This window comes from Herpailurus yagouaroundi, unplaced genomic scaffold (assembly GCF_014898765.1).
Source record: "Herpailurus yagouaroundi ecotype Mexico unplaced genomic scaffold, PumYag 77, whole genome shotgun sequence".
Classification (NCBI taxonomy): Eukaryota; Metazoa; Chordata; class Mammalia; order Carnivora; family Felidae; genus Herpailurus; species Herpailurus yagouaroundi.
In genome coordinates this window covers 15,968,134-15,987,659 of record NW_024412388.1, presented here as the reverse complement: position 1 = coordinate 15,987,659, position 19,526 = coordinate 15,968,134, and the positions used below count along the sequence as shown (strand labels likewise).

Genomic DNA, 19,526 nt, shown 5'->3' with positions numbered 1-19,526 from the left:
TCTGACTTTTTTTTTGTAATGCGTTGGTCTCACTGTCCCAAGGGTTGGGATTATTCTAAAGAATGAGACTGACCCTGATGTTACTGAAAATGATTTGGACATGAATATGATTCAAATACCTAAATTTATTCAAAGGAGTTGAGACCTAGAAATCTATTTTTTGAACTGTATTCCTAGTTTTCTTCATTCACTGGACAAGAGAATGGTTCAAAACTGCATTTTATGTTAGATTCAGTTAAGTCCCTCTCTTTTAAAACCGCATTGTCCAAAGGCGGGATGTGTCTGGTTAGCACATACTTGGGCATCTCCTGGCTGTTTTCAGTCTCTAAGAAACTGCTCTTGTGTTCTTAGAATATCTCTCCGTTATCAATACTTTTACCAGTTAGGAACATCTTCCTCCCATTTGCAGTAAACATACATAGTAGAATATCTATGTCGTGTTAAGTGTTGAAAATCCAAAATCAGATGAATGTGGTTTTGTGCTGCCAATCCTAGTCTTTGTTATGCATTTTCTAACTCTTACTTGTGTTTGTGAACATTTATATAAAAGAAGAGTCATTTATCCTAAAACATATGCCTCATCGGGAACACAGACACTTTTGGTCCTTTCTATTGAAATTTAAATAAGGTATCTGCAAATAATGGTAAAGTATCTCTAGGTGAAGTGTTGCAAATATTTTTGAGGCCACAGTCTTTGTAGACTTTTATAATTCCCCCCCAAGGGATTTCCTTATGTTCAAAATTCAGGCATTAAAAAAAAAAAAAAAAAAAAAAGTTATACATAACTTGAACCAAAATGTACATTTCTCTCTGGTAAATACTGTCACAAGTGCTTTCCTGTTTTGTGAAGTGGTGAGATGATAGACAGTTCAGTATTTCCACCTTGGCGATTAGAGTGCGCATTCCTTTTTCGGTGCTTGATTACCCATGCCTTCGGAAGACAGTGCTGAGCTGGTTTGCTAGATCACAAATCATAGGGAATCTGCCATGAGTCTTTCTCTAGGACAGAAACGTCAGTAGTGTAAAAACTCTCCAGAAGCAGATCTGCCTTAACTCTTGAGACTTGAGCTCGTCCCTGATTGTCTGGGAACTCTTGGCAGAGACTGATCCAGCTCTTTATAGTAATCGAGATTGGGAATGGAAAGACAGACCTATGTGAACCACAGCCCCTCTTCCTTCCATGGGTCCTCCAGCACACTAAAACTAGTGCCCTGAACCTAGAAAATCAGTAGAATTAATAATACAGAATTCCATCAGAACCCCAGAACTGCTCTCTGCTCTCTCCCTTCCTCCTCTTACTGTAAAATCAGATGTGATTTTTCTGATCTTCATGACTTACTTTTAATTCGTATGTAACTGCTCAAAACCAAAACAATAACCTTCACTTGGAAGTTTGCTGTGGGATTTGAGTAGGGGATTGGGAAATCTTGTCTGAAGCAGATTGCCTTTGAGCCACATTATCATACGGGTCCGGGGTACAGCCACCCTGGGCTTTCAATTCCAGCAGCCGGCCCTTGGCACAGGGTGTTTTCTGTACTTCCTGGACTCCCTTTCTTGTGAGGGTCGGGATCCTTACGGTTTGTTTGCAGTTAGCAATGGTGGGCATTGTCTGCTCTTCCCTCCCCAGCACCTGGGGACATGAGAACACCTGGTGAATGGTTCTTGAATGTTCCTCTGTGTCACAGTTCAGTTTTCCCTCCTTTGATGGTCTTCAGATTAGTAAAAATTTTAATCTATGTGACTATATTTGAGAAAGGATTAGATATGCTAAGAGTTTCATTTTGCTTTCTTGGACAGAGATCATGTATGTTAGTAAAATTCTGAAGATAACCAGGTGTACTCTGTCCCTGGCAGATTAAACTCGATAAATGCCAAATAAAATTGGGAAGTATTTTGAATTTAATTAGCTGTATCATTATATATTGTAGAGTGTCACAACCATGTTACCTATACTGAATCTTAAGGTCTCCACTTTATATATTGTGTGAATGTATGATTAACTTTTCTATATCTCTTTTCTTCCAAAAAGCTCAAAATGCTTCACATATCTTATCTTTTACATTCAACAACATCCCTGTGAGGTAGGTAGAAGGCAGGTATTATTACCTTCATTTTACAAATAAAAGACCTGAAGCATAGAGAGTTCAAGTGACTTGCTCAAGTTCAGTTTCTTGGTGGCAGAACTTGGATTAGACCTTGGTCTCAACTTGGCAGTCATGAGCTCTTTCTCTGCAGCTGCATTAGGGCTGACCAATCCATCAGAAGGCTCTCAGTTGACGATGTACAGTCTTAGAACAAATACGGGATGCGATCATGCTGAATTTTGTTTTTGTAAAAATTGAAGTGTTTCACACTGAACTTAAATGGAAAGTAGTTTTCTAGACTTGTCACTAACTCTAAGAGAAGTATACAATTGGTCAAAATGGGCTTTGCATTGAATTGTCTATCCCTCAGATCTCATCAGAAGTAGTACATGATACAAATACGTAAATTCAATCTCTGTATGTTTTCTTCTATGTTTTATGCTGGGACTCACTGGAGATCTTTGTAAGTAATCAAAGCTGGCCCTTTGTCCTTAATTTTGACTTTTAGGGAACTCTGGGACTCTTGTTTTCCCAAATGAAAACTCATTTTGAGGTGGTTCAGTTTTGTCTAAATTTTTGCAACGTCAAAGTCGCGAACAATTCAATTCTAGTGTAATTCATACTGGAATTTGTATAAAATAACTTACTTTCTTGATATATGTTATATAACAAATAGCTCATGATATGGACTGGGGTGGGGAAATCAAATACGTTTTAAGTGACACCAGTATCCTCTCGGATGAAGAAAAAAAGTTCAGTGGTTAAAACTGGCTTATAAAAGTGTGGTTATGGCTGATGAGGTTAATTTGTAAAATTTTTTCTGAGGTTAATTTATAACTTGGAACTCAGTCTCTTCATTCTCATTTCCAGATGTATTTCACATATTGGTGAGAAGTGTTTATGAAAATCATTTATGAAATGAACCTAGTAGGGAATGAGGTTATATGATTTGCGTGCCAATGTGTGGAGCATGGCTTCTAGTCGACAGTCATGGGTGTCCTGATCAGAACTCTGCTGTGCTATCAAGCAAGACACTTCTCTCTGTGGATGCCTCTTTTGTAGAATGTGGTTAATAATACCAGCCGCTCTCATAGGGAACTGTGCAGTCTCCTATCGTGCACAGCTCCTTGACCTAGAAGAGGGTTAGTTAAATGGAGTTTTATGTCATACTCCTCAACATTTTCCCTGAATAGTGATTCTTCTGATTCTGCTAACTTTGGACAGAGTTTGTATTGTCTTTTGAGGAAAATGAGTATCACTTAGTCAAAAAGCTGTGAAAATACATAGATGCTTTCTTTTGCTTTTTTCCTCAGAGCCCTATGAATTTGTCTCTCTCGAGTGGCTACAGAAATGGTTGGATGAATCGACACCCACCAAGCCTATCGATAATCACGCTTGCCTGTGTTCCCATGACAAGCTTCATCCTGATAAGATATCAATTATGAAGAGAATATCTGAATATGCGGCTGACATTTTCTATAGTAGATATGGAGGAGGACCAAGACTAACTGGTAATTCGAGGTGTTTTCTCTGCTGAAAAAGTAATGCCTTAAGTCCTCAGCTTGTGGTCTCTGATCATCTCACCCAAACTGTGACAGCCAGAGCAAATGCTCCTTACGCTTTGCAGAAAGGGTTTGTTAATGAGAGAAGTTATGCAGCATTAGACCTTATAAGCTATTTTTATTTTATTTTTAAGGTTTATTTATTTATGTTTGAGAGAGACAGAGCACACAAACGGGGGAAGGGCGGAGAGAGAGAGAGAGAGAGAGAGAGAATGAATGAATGAATGAATGAATCCCAAGCAGGCTCCGCACTGGCAGTGTAGATTTCCGACAGAGGGCTCCAACTCACGAACCGTGAGATCATGACTTGAACCGAGATCAAGAGTTGGACGCTTACCCAGTGGAGCCACCCAGGTGCTCCTAACCTCATATATTTGTAATGTTAGAAAAGAAACTGACACTTTTCTTTGAGTTTTAACGGTGGATTTTGCCTTCTCAAAGACAAAATTTTCCTCTTTTGAGGAAACCACGTAGTCTTTTATTAGTTTGTACAGTAGTCTTCAGAGTACTTGAACCTTGGTCTGGTAGATTGCACATCTGATTTGACTTCCGTAGATTGTTCACTTAGCTTATGAATGGAAGCTACTTGATGCCACCTTGAATGCAGAGGTATTTATAACCACGTAGTGTCCGTAGTCTGTTTGCTTCCGGTTGTCTCTCCTCAAAACACTTTCCTTTTAATGAGCTACTGGCCACACAAGGCCTCCCTCCAGTCTGTCGGTGAATCTAATAAAATTGTGTGACCACGCTCCCCTTTTCCGAAAACAGCACTTAATTTAGTAGAAAGGGGGAGCGTGGTCGTACAACTTACTGCATAAAAACTGGCATTTAACTGCAAGATTCAGACCTTCTCTTGTACACATCTGGAGTTTTGCTTGCCCAGTTTGTTTTTGATTCACGATCAGTGAACTAAGCAGTGATTATATCATTCCAAGAATCACATTTCAGGGCTGCCTGGGTGGCTCAGTTGAGCCCCACGTCGGGCTCTGCGCTGACAGTGCAGAGCTTGCTTGGGATTCTCTCTCCTCCTCTCTCTGCCCCTCTCCACTCTCCTCAACGTAAATAAATAAAGTAAAAAAAACAAAATCACGTTTCATGATTCCTACAGCTGTGAGTTTGGGGCCTTGGTGGTGTTTATCCCTGTAGTGTTCTGTGCTTTCTGTGCTTTGAAGTGTTCCAATATTTCATACCCCCACGAAGCTCTCATTTAACATTACATTTATAGTTGTCAGATATGTTGACACTCCTCTGTGCCCTCCCCCCCACCTGAGAGCCTCCATTATTTAACTACAGTCTTGTAAAATAGGCATCTAAATCTCGTAAAATAGTAGATAGCATAGGTAGTTGTAGCGAATGGTGACATCTCACCTCGCATTGTTCTTTATGTACAGAACAATATTGGTGTTTTGAAATCTGTATCGCCTAAGTAACGTAGAATATATGCTGATCTGCTCTGCTGTCAAAACATGCAACTTTGGTTGAGAATTCTGTGTTCTGTGTAGTACTGACACTTCCCTATCAGGAAATCAGTATGTGAATGAACCGTTTCCTTTCATTCCCTCTAGTGAAAGCCCTGTGTAAGGAGTGTGTGGTAGAACGTTGTCGTGTGTTACGTCTGAAGAATCAACTAAATGAAGACTATAAAACTGTCAATAATCTACTAAAAGCAACAGTAAAGGGGTATGTTACACAGCGCATGCTGTTTATGACGAGCTGCAACAGTTGTAAGAGGAAATCACGCAGCAGCTTATTAGTTCCAGACCATAGGAGTTAGGATGTTTTGAGGAAAGGGTGATGCGGTGGTTGGCAGCTAGATTAAATGTCGCAATGGTTGCCACTGCGGCAAAGATAAGGAAAGCCAAGTGACACAGCCTTTGTGACTGCACTCCCTCTGTTAGAAAAGTAGAAGCAGAGGTGTGGGTCTGCAGTCCGACCAAACCAAGCAGCATGTTAGTGCGTTCGGGAGTGGAATTGTCAGTACTCCTGGCAGGCGTGGGGGCGCCCCCTTTAGAGAGCACGACGTGTATTAACAAACGGTCCCCCGTGGAGGGCCCTTGTCGAAAATACCCAGGGTACTTGCAGTATGTCGAGCATCACTCCACCGAGTATCTTGCACCCAGGAACCAACAAAAGCAGGTGGCATTTCGTATGGCACCTGTTATGTGTCTGGGTTTAATTGAAGGTGCGTGTTTTCCAAATAAATATTATTCACTGTTTTTGATCATTCTGTAAACAGCCTAGTGAGTCCTCAGATGGGTGTTTGCATATAGACGTGGATGTGTGTGAGAGTACCTACAGATGTCCTTGAAGGCACAGCTATATGTGGTTGTGCCTGGTAGTCACGTGAAAGAGTAGCCAGTTGAGTCGTGTCGGGCGTGAACGTAACCGAGGAAGCCGGACGAGATTTGGGATGGAACCAGAATGAATATGAGATCTGTGCTATTCAGTAGTGATGAGGAAAAATGGCCAGGATGCAGGAGGGGGATAAAAATGGTGTGGACAACAGAGTTTGAATGTTAGTAATTCGTTCTAGTTGTGGCCTTTACAAGTAAAGAGGGGATGGGGGCCTCAGGAAATACTACTTGTGTGACGTCACGTGGTCTCTGTTCCACAGCAATGACGGGTTTTGGGTAGGGAAATCTTCCTTGCGTAGCTGGCGCCAGCTGGCTCTCGAGCAATTAGATGAACAAGATGGGGACGTCGACCAAAGCAACGGGAAGATGAACGGCAACACCTTAAATAAAGGTAATGTTGAAAACTAGTGTGTCAGTGGTCATAAACTATACCGCGACATACCCATACGGAATTGCCGTGTACTGACTCGTATTGGTCAATTTCCTCCAGAAAGTATGTTGGGGGCTTGTTTTCCAGTGCTTTTGTCAACATAAACAGTATACCATTCACATCAGTTTTTACTAGTCTGACAGATGAAAAATGATAGAGCAGTGTCAAGACTGTGCCTTTCAAAATTATCACTGAGATTAACCATGGCCGTTTATTTGAGAAGTTCATTGTGTTTGTGACGGAATGAGGAGACAGTTACCTGGTCAGTGTCCTTTCTTTTTCATTTTTTACTGATTTGAGAGAGAAATCGCACACACATGCTCAAGTGAGGGAGGGGGGCAGAGAGGGAGACAGAATCCGAAGCAGGCTCCATGCTTGACTGCGGGACCCTGGGATCATGACCTGAGCTGAAACCAAGATGTCCGGCCGACTGAACCAACCAGGTGCCCTTCCACTTGAGCTTTTTAATGATTAATAAATATTCTTTGCATATTATCTTAAGCGTATTAAAAATGTATACTTAACATAAACTAAAACCCCTACGTAGTTATTCTAATCTCCTTATGCTTAAGGATTGTGTTCCTGTTATACACAACTACAAATTCATGGTGACACAGTGCAGACATAGGAAAAGCAGATGTTGGAAGAGAAATGTTAACAGGAAATGCACAGTTCTTATTATACGTTTTTGATGTTATTGGTTAAGTCCTTATTTCTCATTAGCCTCTTCTGAAGTTTTCTGTTCAACCCCTAAAAGAAGAGGTAGGTGAAAATAACGTGACATGTGGATGATTAACTTGGTTTAAGATCCTGTATTCTGAATAGCTTGACTAGAATTAATGGAAGGAGATGTAAAGTATTTTTCAATTTGAAAAAAAAAAAAAAAAAGAGAACATTTTCTTGCATAATCTAAATCTTTAAAAAGTAAAACTGCCATTCAGATATTTTTCTTTCCTTTTAAGGGAAAGAAACATAGCGCTTCTTAGCATAACCACGTACGAATCACTTGGGTCTAATTTTTGGAATGTTTCAAGTTTTCTTTGTTCGGAATTGTGCTCAGCAGTACTGCTGCTTTGACCTTCAAATATAACAGCTAGAATGATTATTATCTGTGTTTCTTTTGATTAGAGGAATCAAAAGAAGAAAGGAAAGAAGAGGAGGAGGAATTAAATTTTAATGAAGACATTCTGTGCCCACATGGTAAGCTAGAAGCATACATCTTTTTTTTTTTTAATGTTTTATTTTATTTTTGAGAGAGAGACAGACAGAGAGAGAGACAGCGTGCGGGCAGTGGAGGGGCAGAGAGAGAGGGAGACACAGAATCCGAAAGCAGGCTCCAGGCTCCGAGCTGTCAGCACAGAGCCCGGCATGGGGCTCGAACTCTCGAACCACGAGATCATGACCTGAGCCAAAGTCGGATGCTCAACCAGCTGAGCCGTCCAGGCGCCCCAGAAGCATACATCTTGTGTTGTTAGTCTGACGTTAGTGTATCACAGATGTTTTGTTAAGTATTCTCCCCGGGTTTCTGAGAGAAGTAGGCCCTGATGTGGCTGTCATGGTGCAGTAAACCGGCTTTCTAATCTGCTTGACTTTTCATATTTCTGTTCTCCGGTCCTTTTCCCCAGTTAACTTCTTACTGCCTGCTTTCGTGCCAGGGCCTCTCATATGTTCTTTCCTTGCAAACAATTTTTTTAAAAAAATACAAAATAGGATTTTACCATATTTAGAAAAGAAACTTTGTCGTGTGTCAATTGAAAGACTGAGTTTGAAGGCAGGAATGTCCGTTATGTCCCATGACTGAGAGTCTTTGTTTGACTTGAATACTCTCAGAACAAAATTCATATATTTCTTATTATTAGGGCTCCTTCTGGTTTCATTTCTGAGATATCCATTGACTAGCTACTGTGTGCTATGTTCTCTTAATGATAATTTCCAATTTTTTTTTAATCGATCCTGTGTATTTGATTATCTCTTACTTGGTCTTAGTGCTCACTTCTAATAAGTAACTTTTTGCAAGAGACTCCTTGTATATGGCACACAGTTTCCCGTTCTGTTAGCTGTCTGCACATCAAAGAGGCATCAACTTCTCAAAGGCACTTGCTGCATAAGTCTCCCTCCTCCTCTCTCATTTCTAACTGTATCCAATTCTTTTTTTTTTTTCCTTTTTAAACATTGTTATTCAGTTATTGAGGGACAGAGAGAGACCGAGCATGAGCTGGGGAGGGCAAAGACAGAAAGAAGGAGACATAGAATCTGAGGCAGGCTCCAGGCTCTGAGCTGTGAGCCCAGATCTTGATGCGGGGCTCGAACTCATGAACCGTGAGATCGCGACCTGAGCCAAAGTCGGCCACTTAACCACCTGAGCCACCCGGGAGCCCCCTAACCGAATCCAATTCTTACTTCATTAGTTCATTCCGAATCAGCGCACGATAATCTCATACTTACCCTCATGCACCTTAGTGCTTTTGTATCAAGACTCCTTGAAGACACTAGTGACAGTAATTGTCAGGTGAGTGATGCTTGGCGTGGTGATGTTGCTGACCATTATCACGCTGTGCTTTAGCTTGCTAGCTGAGTGGCTGAGCTCACCCGTTTGCTGGCCATACCACGTGGAGGGGGTGTCATCGTGGGATGTGGATTCGGGTGTTTGTGGGTTATGGGTCCCAAGCCCATCTGTCTTTCCTGTCACATCACCCTTTCTCCCGTTTTGCCCTTCCTTACACTAGGAACACACATGTGGGTTAGACCTGCCCTCTGGAGTGCTTGACAGAACAAGCAGATAAAGGTGAAGTGAATAGCCAAGATGTTTTTTTTTTTTAAACCATCATAGCATGGGTGTGGACAGTGGGGTAATTGTCTCCCTTTCGAGAGTTGAGGATTCTGTGGCTCATTGCTACTTTCCTGCGAGGTGCTGCCCAACTGCTGGAAAACGCGTCGCAAGTCGGATGTCATCTTAATCCTTAGCTCGCTGACTTTTGCTCTGCCTTCCCACTTCTTGTCTCATCTTGTCATTTCAGTATTACAGTTTTGACAGAAAGCATGGCAGACCTGAGTGTGATTTCAGAACTTGGGCTGCACTCTTCAGCAGAAATTGAGCACAAGAGCTGGGGTTTTGTTTTGTTAAGATCTTTGGCTTGATCTCAGCCTCGTGGCATTTTGTTGCTGTACATTATCTAGTTTTTTTTGTTTTGTTTTGTTTTGTTTTTACTTTAACGCTTATTTATTTTGAGAGAGAGAGAGAGAGAGAGAGCATGAGCTGGGGACAGGCAGAGAGCAAAGGAGGGAATCCCAAGCAGGCTCCACCAGTGCAGAGTTCGATGCCGGGCCCGAACCCACGAACTGTGAGATCATGACCTAAGCTGAAACCAAGAGTCGGACACTTAACCACCTGAGCCACCCAGGTGCTCTGAGATCAAGAGTGAATGCTCCACTGGTTGAGGCAGCCTGGCACCCCTATTTTACTTCATATTTCAAAAGTATGGTTCTCAACGACTGGATTTTGTGGACCTCACTTGTCAGTGTACTGTCTGCCCATGGTTGCCAGGGTTTACAGGTGCAGCATATTGTACCTTAGAAACCCACTTCACTCATTAGATTTATATTAAAACTTCTTCCTGAGCTGTGGTGGTGGTGGTGGTGGTGGTGGTGGTAATCGCACTAATAATAGTAAGATGATAGTGGACATTTATTGAATGTTTACCATGTGCCCAGTCGTTTTCTAAGCGTATAAGTATTAGCTCCTTTAATCTCTACAACAACGCTGAGAGGTATTACTGTCTTATCTGTCTTACTGATGAATAAGTAAACTGAGGCACACAGAGGTGAGAATCACCTCGAGTTCACCACACTAGAAGGGTAGTTTTGCCAAGCGCAGGAAGAGTTGCTCTTTCAATGTACCATTTGTCCAGAGCCATTCTTTATAGGTATTTTTTTCCCTTCCATTTCTGGTAGCTTGTCAGATTTTTGTCCCCAGTGTTGTGACATCTCACCCGGGCCTGTCTTGGCGCAGGCCCTACCTCATATACTGTGCAAGATGCTCTCTGGATGCCGGGTGTGTGGCAGCAGCTAACGATGACGAGCTTTGCTGTTAGGGTGCTGTGGCTGGGCTGTTGTGCTCGGGAGTTCTCCTTGTTGGTGTCTGTTCTTGGGTGCTCGGATTTCTCCATCAGCATTTTCCATTTTCATGCCTGGACAATGCTGACTGCGCTGTTGCTGCTCTGGGGTTGTGAGAGAGAAGAGTGCTTGGGAGCCTTTGCCTTCTGTGTGAAACATTTACTGGTCCCCCTCTCAGCTCATGACCGCATTCATGTCGGCACTTTCTGTCCTCCAGTGCAGGGGGAAGCCTGTGGTCTTTTGTGGGTAGAGTGGCTTTTATCTGTAGGGCATTGAGGAAGGGCCTGAGAATTTTAACTGCCTCCTAAATAGAGACTTTTGGTCTATTCTCCTGTTTTGCAATCTCATCCCTACTTCTGTGTGCTTCTGATTCCTGGGTCGATGGGGGCTGTTCTGTGTAGTAAATCTGGTTACTTCCTGACCTTCACCACATTTAAATTAATTTTTCTTCTGTCTCATCCATTTGCTCTTAAGCTTTGGACATTTTTGTTGGCATTGCTCCCTCTGTGTTCTCTTTGTCACCATGATTTTACAAATTTTTTTAAAAATCCCTTTCCTCTGGTGTAATGATATTTGAGGAGGCACTGAAAGTACAGTTATAAATGTCATTTTTATCTGGAAGTCCTTATTTTGAATTTGCATATTTGTATAGTAAAATCCTGATGTATTTCTAAAGCCCCGTGTATATTTAATACATCAGAGATTTATGTGAATTAAGCACCAGATTATACTCCATTAGGAGATCGATTACTACCATAGAGTTCAGTATTTATTGCAGATACTTTCTATGTATTAAGTGTTCTTACCCAGTTCATTGTATATTCATTTAAGTGGATAACCTTCCCATAACTTAAACCTTTTTTGTTATACAGATTGGTTAATAGTTGGACAGCATTTCGTTTTATTTTTATGTGTTTTTCAGGTGTTCTATGCCCCAAGTTACTATAGTTTAACCTAGATTTTGTGGGTGAGGGTATTTACGCACAATGTGTGAACTCATTGTTTACTACTAGATTTCTGTGTTTGTCAGAAGAATCTTTGGGAATTAGGCCATCCAAGTGTGTTTGGTGAATTTAATCTTTCATGACTGGTTTGATCTGTATTGGGAGATGTTGGTCAAGAGTGAACTTAGTTGATAGGCTTTTTCCTTTCACGTTTTAGGAAACTTATTGCAGAATACAAGTCTAAAAAAAGTTGTTTATGACCTCATAATAACTCATATTCAGATACATTAAATCATCGTAGCAGTTATTAAAATGATTTGTACCTAAGTATAGACACATCACAAGGAGCACAGGGGACAGTTAAACTGCAGCAAAACAAATGATTCATATACTCTTCTGACTTCAAAATAAATTTAGGTTGTTCTTTATACCCATCCCACATTAAAGTAAGTCATTACGTAAATATAACCTCTTATTGGGGCGCCTGAGTGGCTCAGTCGGTCAAGCGTCTGACTTCAGGTCAGGTCATGATGTCACGATTTGTAAGTTCAAGCCCCGCATCGGGCTCCGTGCTGACAGCTCAGAGCCTGGAGCCTGCTTAGGATTCCGTGTCTCCCTCTGCCCCTCCCCCACTTGTGCTCTGTCTTTCAAAAATAAATAAATGTAAAAAAAAAAAATTCAAAATATATTTAAAAAAAATAATAACCTCTTATTAAAACAAGGACAACACATCCATGGTTAACATGACATGCTATTAATGTGTGTGTGTTTGTATTATTTACTTTATTCACACTGCTTTTCTGAACCACACCGTGCTATACCATGTACGTATATATATAGCATGTACGTCCTCTTTAGTCCTTTTTTGGGAAAAAGGAAAGAAACCCCTTTAAAATTATAACTGCCTTGGAGTTTTTTTTCTAAATCAGTTGTGAAAACCTACTGTAATCTTTTCGATGGCTGCATCGTATTTCATGAAAAAGATGCACCAAATTAACATCTGATAAACCAGTTAACTTAAAAAAAAAAAAATTCCCTGGTTGTGTCTGGGGATAGACGTGTTGGAGTGGATCTTCATAGCCTCAGGAAATTTAATAGCCTGCTCAGAAAGTTAATTTTTGCAGTGTGACCTATTTTCTCTGGTCATGTTTTTTTAATGCAAAATAACCTTTTCTTGAGTATTCAAAGCTCAATAAGAGATGTAAGGTAAGAAGATGCATTTTGAGGTGTTAGAAATTGTGGGGTTTGGATGAGACAGACCTGGGGTCATATCCCAGCTTCCTTGTAAACAACCTACAGTGAGTCTGTATACCAATTTCTCTGATTCTCCATTTATTTATTACATAGAATATGTAAAGCCAAAATGACAACACAGTATTTAGAAAGGTCACTGGCTTTATTACTCTTGGTTATGGGGGTAGAAGCAAATGTATGGCTTTCAGAACTTAACGGTAGTTTTTTGGGGTAATGACTAAAATGCAGTTTACTAATTTATCAACCGGGAGCAGCCAAACAATAGAAATTGGAACCACAGGGGCATCCGAGTGGCTCAGTCTGTTAAATTCCTGTTGATTTCAGCTCAGGTCATGATCTCGAGGTTTGTGGGTTCAAGCCCCACGCCGGGCTCTGCACTGACAGCGGGAAGCCTGTTTGGGATTCACTCTCCCTGTCTCCCTTCCCCTCCCTCTCACTCTCTGTCAATAAACATTAAAAATAAAAGCAAAGAAAAAACCTGTAGGCAAGCGTGGCATTTAACTGTGGGTGGAGATGCATTTCTCTTGAACACCCTGCCTTGTCACAGGGGCACCAGGGTCCCTACAGGCCCTATTAGTGCTTTCTTGCCCGGCCCTGGTCTCATCTATGTGATTTTATCACCTAGTTTTTCAACCACAGACCTAGATGAAGCATATACCAGAAAGGCTACCACCTTTAGAATTAAATGACCTTGAAGATGAAATCTACAGATTTTTGAAACGAGGGAAAGAGGGTGCAAATTACAGAAAATAAGGAAAAGAATACATACAAATTTTCCTAAAGTTTAAGCAATAGAAGATAGATTTTTTGAAGGGTATGTATATTGACTTTTTAAAGCTGTTTTCCCCCAAATATAATTTTTCGTTTTTTTAACTCAGGGGAGTTATGCATATCTGAAAACGAAAGACGACTTGTTTCTAAAGACGCTTGGAACAAACTGCAACAGTACTTTCCAAAGGCTCCTGAGTTTCCAAGTTACAGAGAATGCTGCTCACAGTGCAAGGTACTGAATGTTGTGCTGGCATCTGTGGGGATCGCATGCCGCCTCCCTGGATTGACTTTTCAGAGCTGACATTGTACTTCTGATGGGGGTGTAGGGAGGAGGCAAGCCCTGTGCCGTCAGCAGGAGGTGGTTGATTACCTCTTGCTTCGTTCTCTTTTTTCAGATTTTGGAAAGAGAAGGGGAAGAAAATGAAGCCTTACATAAGATGATTGCAAACGAGCAAAAGACTTCTCTTCCGAATTTGTTCCAGGACAAGAACAGACCATGTCTCAGTAACTGGCCAGAGGTATAATGATCCCCACAAAGGATGGAATTCTTACCTTTTCAAGGCTCTTGACAAATTCCCAGTGAACTGTTTCAGAACAACCCAGATTCTCATTTTTTGGTAGTCTAATCAGTGGGTTTATTCTAGCTTACGGTTCCTTGGCAGAGGGCTGTATTTACATTTTAGTTATAAAACTTGAAGAAGGAGAACCACAGCACACGGAAAAACATTATCCCTAAAGGGTTTCGGTTAAGTGCGCACCGAGTTAACAGGCATTTGTGTGTGCTTCTCTGTTCCAGGATACAGATGTCCTGTACATTGTGTCACAGTTCTTTGTAGAAGAATGGCGGAAATTTGTCAGGTAGAACCCAACATTTTCTATTTCCTTTTGTTGTTGTTCACTTTAGTATTTTTAAGAAAAATGGATTCTAGGGGTGCCTGGGTGGCTCAAGTCGGTTAAGGATCCGACTTCGGCTCAGGTCATGATCTCACAGTTCGTGGGTTCAAGCCCCGCGTCAGGCTCTGTGCTGACAGTTAAGCCTGCTTCAGATTGTGTCTCCCTCTCTTTCTGCCCACCACCCCCCACCCCCTTGTGCTCTGTCTCTTAAAAATAGATGTCAAAATTCCAATGACATTGAAAAAAAAAGAAGAATTATGGATTCTAGGGGTACCCGGCTTGCTCCTACGGTAGAGTATGTGACTCTTGATCTCAGGGCCATGAGTTGAAGCCCCATGTTGGGCATAGAGCCTACTTAAAAAAGAAAATAAAAATTAAGAAGTATGGATTCTGATCATGGTACCATTGATGGTTACTTTTTTTTTTTTTAACACATATTAAAAGCTTTCTTTATGTTAAATAATCTTAAGAAAACATTTATTTAACTAGTATCCTTTTAAATGTGTGTCTGATTTTAAAATAATTACTTTAAAAATCTGAAGTCATTTCCATCGTGAAGTATGTTGTTCCTCCTTGTCTCCTTTGAATAGAAAACCCACAAGATGTAGTCCCGTGTCATCGGTTGGAAACAGTGCTCTTCTGTGCCCCCATGGGGGACTCATGTTTACATTTGCTTCCATGACCAAAGAAGATTCTAAACTGTGAGTTTCTTCTCTTCATGTGATTTTTATTTTTCTTTTCTTTTCTTTTTTTTAATGTTTATTTCTTTTTGAGAGAGAGAGAGAGAGAGACAGTGTGAGTGGGGGAGGGGCAGAGAGAGAGGGAGACAGAATCTGAAACAGTCTCCAGGCTCTGAGCAGTCAGCACAGCCTGACGCAGGGCTCGAACTCACAAACCGCGAGATCATGACCTGAGTCAAAGTTGGATGCTTAACCGACTGAGCCACCAAGGCACCTCCATGTGATTTTTCTAATGACTAATAAAGTATATTTAGGTTATTTTTCCTCTGACGTAAGCAGTCTATTTGAAGAATCTGGGCCTTTGCTGAATTGTGGGGAGTGTTGTTTCATAAACTCCACCAGAGTGAGCACTTAACCTTTTTTTTTTTTTAAGAAAGCAAGACTGTCTCTCCCTTGTTCTTTTTCTGTGCTTTGTCCTTCCTGAAGCCCTGCCGCCTTCTTCCAGAAGCTTCGGGTACCAATACAGCCTCTCTAGCAGATGTCTTCCAGCATCCCAGAATCACCAGGGATCTTGATTGTAGTTGTTTTTCCTGCAGCCCCCAGGCTTCAGGAAACAGACGAGGAGGAGGAAGGCAGCATGGCACCGGAGCGGAGCCACTGAACTGGTCGTCAGGAATTCTGGGGTCTTAAAATGGAAATTTTTGCGCCACCTGCCAAGTGCTTCCATAAGGGCTCTTAATATGAAACTCACTCCTGATGTTGCCATTTGATCTTTTCAAATAATTTTTAACTGTGTAAGAAAAGATAGAATGCCTCTGATATTCCTTATAAACTGTGAAAATTAGAACACACAAATAACAATTTCTTTGGCACTAAGCTAGAGGCGGGGAGTTCGTTATTCGTGTCAATACTTTACCATCATTTATGGAAGCTTAGAGTTAATCTGTTTCTTCTTCTAGGTTCTCCAGCTTTCTTTTTCCTTCCTTCCTCTTTGCGGGGTGGGTGCTATAAATGTTGGACATCTGGAAAATGTCTGTAATAATAAAAGAAATGTGTGTATTAGCTTAAAAGTTAAACAATTCAGGAGTGCCTGTGTGGCTCTGTCAGTTGAGCGTTTGACTCTTGATTTCAGCTCAGGTCATGCATGTTACCAGGGTCGTGGGATCGAGCCTTGTTTTGAGCTCTGTGCTGATCATGGAACCTGCTTCAGAATCTCTCTGTCTCCCTCTGCTCTTTTGCCCCACTTGCCCCTTCTCTCTCTTTTAAATTGAAAACAAATAAATAAAATTGACTTAAAAAAAAAAAAACAGTTCAAATAAAATCTAAGGTCCTTCAGTACTTATCGTTTCTTCCATTCCCCCTTTTCTCTCTCTCTTCCTCCCTTGCGGTAACCATAGGCCTGATGCTGAGGGTTATCATCCTCAGAAATACTACTTAAACACACACACACACACACACACACACACACACTAATATTTTGCATATTTAAAAATGTTTTATATAAATGGGCATTATATGATATCCCTCTGTAACTAACTTGTGTATTCAGTTTCAGGTTTTGAAATGTTGCCGTATTGCTTCCTGTAACTATAGTCCCTTTACTTTCATTGCCGTAACACCATTGTTTTGTATGAGGAAATCTAGTGTTCATTGTTGAGGAAGATGTATCTTTTCCTTTTTAACTTCTTTGTATTAAATATTGCTTTTGATGTTTTGGTTTTGGGAGACTAATGGATTATGTTAGTTCTCTTCGTTTCCATGTGTCTTAAGGCATGTTGGGTTCTTTTGCACAGTATAGCTCTCATATGGCCCGGCGAGTGGCAAATGATTCAAAAGCTCTTTGTCGTGGATCATGTAATTAAAATCACAAGAACTGAAGTGGGAGATGTAAACCCTTCAGAAACACAGTATATTTCTGAGCCAAGTAAGTTTTCATATTCATCTGTGTTTCGTGTAGTTAAAAGTTGACATTTTAAGAGGGAAGGAGGGGATGTCACTGCTGTGTTCCCTACTTAAAATTAAAGAGCATGTGTTGGTCCAAACTAATACGCCCCAGGTGAGAATTATCCTATTCCCATTCCATTATTTGTGTCTTTATTTATTTGTTGATAGTAAATACATTCAATGGAATACATTAATAGAAAATATGAGTAATAGTTATTTAATGAATGCTCCCTGGTAGCTTTGATGTTTGTTTTTATATATTTTTTTTTCTTTGACATTAATTCCTCAGCCACTTCTGATTTACTTTGTTTCTTTAGAACTCTGTCCAGAATGCAGAGAGGGCTTATTATGTCAACAGCAGAGGGACCTACGTGAATACACTCAAGCCACCATCTACGTCCATAAAGTTGTGGATAATAAAAAGGTACCAGTCCCTCTTGTGGCCATGACCAGTAATGATCAAGCTTGCTTTTTGACTTGCGGTTGGATTTTCACTGGGGCCTGCCTAGGATCACATTTTTCTTTCCTTGGAGCTATTTGGCATAAGAATAGAAATCGGATAAGGAGTGAAAATGAATAGTTCCTTTGATTGTATGTGGATTTTGTTATTAATTTGTTCCACAAATAATTATTGGATGTCAGCTGTGTACCAGGAATGGTCTTGGCATGGAGGGAATACCATGGTGAAAAAGACAGACGAGGTGTCTGCCCTCAAGAATATTTGTGTCTCTTGTGGTGCCTGGGTGGCTCAGTCAGTTAGGCATCTGACTCTAGATCTCAGGTTTGTGAGTTCAAGTCCCGCCTTGGGCTCTGTGCTGGGGGTGAACAAAGAACATTTGTACCTCATGCAGAAGATCAGGACCAAACCCAGAAAGGGAGGAGGTTCAAGATGGCAGCATAGGAAGATCCTAAACTTAGCCCCCTCCTACAGATACAGCAAATATCCAGCTACATGTGGAATAATTCCCTTTGAAAGGAACTTGAAAACTAGGTGAACAGATGCTTCACAAAAGATAAAGGGGACACATCAAGATGGGTAGCAGAGATACCGTCTCCCCCAAAACACCACCTCCTTGCACAGCAACCCACTGTGGGGGACGAATCTCACACATATGGAACTCCTCCCTGAGGAAAGAAGGGCTTTGACCCACAGGTACCTCAGCCTTTGAGAACCATAAAGCTATGGGGAATGGATCCACAGAGGATGCCTGTTGGGCACTGGGCTCTCATGGCCAGAGGGGACTGCCTTTCTGTGCCCCCCAGTTCTGAAACAGTCAGTTTGACAAACTAGAAGTAAGAGAAAGTTAAATAGTAATACGCTTCAGTGTTAATGCACGGCCACTCCTTCAAGACCAGGAGAGATAGTTCCACTTAACCCATAGAAACAGTCTGCAAAATGAGGACACAGAAGAATGGGTTCCAAATGAAAGAACAAGGTAAAACTCCCAAACAAAGAAGCAAAAAAACCTGTAACGAAACAGATAAGGAATTTACCTAAGAAAGTGTTCAAAGTAAAGGTCATAAAGATGCTCACAGAATTTGGGAGAATAATTGATGAACACAGAATTTCATTCAACCAAGAGGTAGAAGATACAAGAAAGTAACAAGTCACAGAGCCAAAGAAGGCAATAACTCATCTGAAAAATATACTAGAAGATTTCCATAGGAGATTACATCAAATACAAGAAAGGTCAGTTATCTGGAAGACACTGCAGAATTCACCCAGAGCAGTTAAAAATTTTTTTTTTAAATATGAAGATAGCTTAAGGGGCCTACGGTACAACATGCAGCAGAACAACATACGCATTGTAGAGGTCCCAGAAGACGGGAGAGAGAGAGAAATGGGCAGAAAACTTCTCTGAAGAAATAACGGCTGAAAATTACCCTAATGTGGACAGGAAACATACACCTGAATCTAGGAAGCCCAGAGAATTCCAAGTAAAATAAACCCAAAAAGTTCCACGCTATGATACATTAATGAAGATTTTCTCAAATGTTAGAGAATCTTAAATGCAGCAAGAGAAAAACAACTTGTTACATACAAGGGAATCTCCATAAGACTTACCAACAGATCTTGTCATGTTAGGAGTAACATGACCTATGCAAAGGGCTGAAGGAAAAACACTTTCAACCAAAAACACTATTCCTGGCAAGGATATCATTCAAAATTAAAGGAGAGATCAACAGTTTTCCTGGTAAGTACAAACTAAAAGTTTATCACCACTAAACCAGCCCTGTGAGAAATTAGAGGGACTTCTTTAAGCTGAAAGGAAGGAGACTAATTAGTTATAAGAAAATGTGAAAGTAAAAATCTCAGTGGTAAATATATAGTAAAGGAAGTGGATTAATCACTTGATAGAGCTAGTGTGAAGGTTAAAAGTAGTAGCAATTATAACTATATCTGCAATAATTAAGGGATACAAAAAATAAAAAGATGTAGAAAATTGTATTAAAAACATAAAACATTGGGGGTGTTAAAAAAAGTTTTAGAATATG

At 40.8% G+C, this 19,526-nt stretch overlaps 1 protein-coding gene across 8 annotated transcripts in view; it reads left to right on the top strand.

Moving 5' to 3' along the window:
• USP48 (ubiquitin specific peptidase 48) overlaps positions 1–19,526 on the top strand; it is a 113,603-nt gene that overhangs the window by 73,110 nt on the left and 20,967 nt on the right. For 6 of the 8 annotated variants that reach the window (XM_040464259.1, XM_040464249.1, XM_040464242.1 and 3 more), the window contains 11 exons: positions 2,030–2,081; positions 3,424–3,595; positions 5,212–5,326; positions 6,261–6,391; positions 7,559–7,630; positions 13,620–13,744; positions 13,908–14,030; positions 14,309–14,370; positions 14,997–15,107; positions 16,880–17,010; positions 17,348–17,454. In XM_040464259.1, the coding sequence (XP_040320193.1) occupies positions 2,030–2,081; positions 3,424–3,595; positions 5,212–5,326; positions 6,261–6,391; positions 7,559–7,630; positions 13,620–13,744; positions 13,908–14,030; positions 14,309–14,370; positions 14,997–15,107; positions 16,880–17,010; positions 17,348–17,454 (1,201 nt within the window). Of the gene's footprint in view, positions 1–2,029; positions 2,082–3,397; positions 3,596–5,211; positions 5,327–6,260; positions 6,392–7,558; positions 7,631–13,619; positions 13,745–13,907; positions 14,031–14,308; positions 14,371–14,996; positions 15,108–16,879; positions 17,011–17,347; positions 17,455–19,526 lie in introns of all 8 variants that reach the window. The other 2 variants (XM_040464224.1, XM_040464213.1) reach the window with 1 other exon arrangement.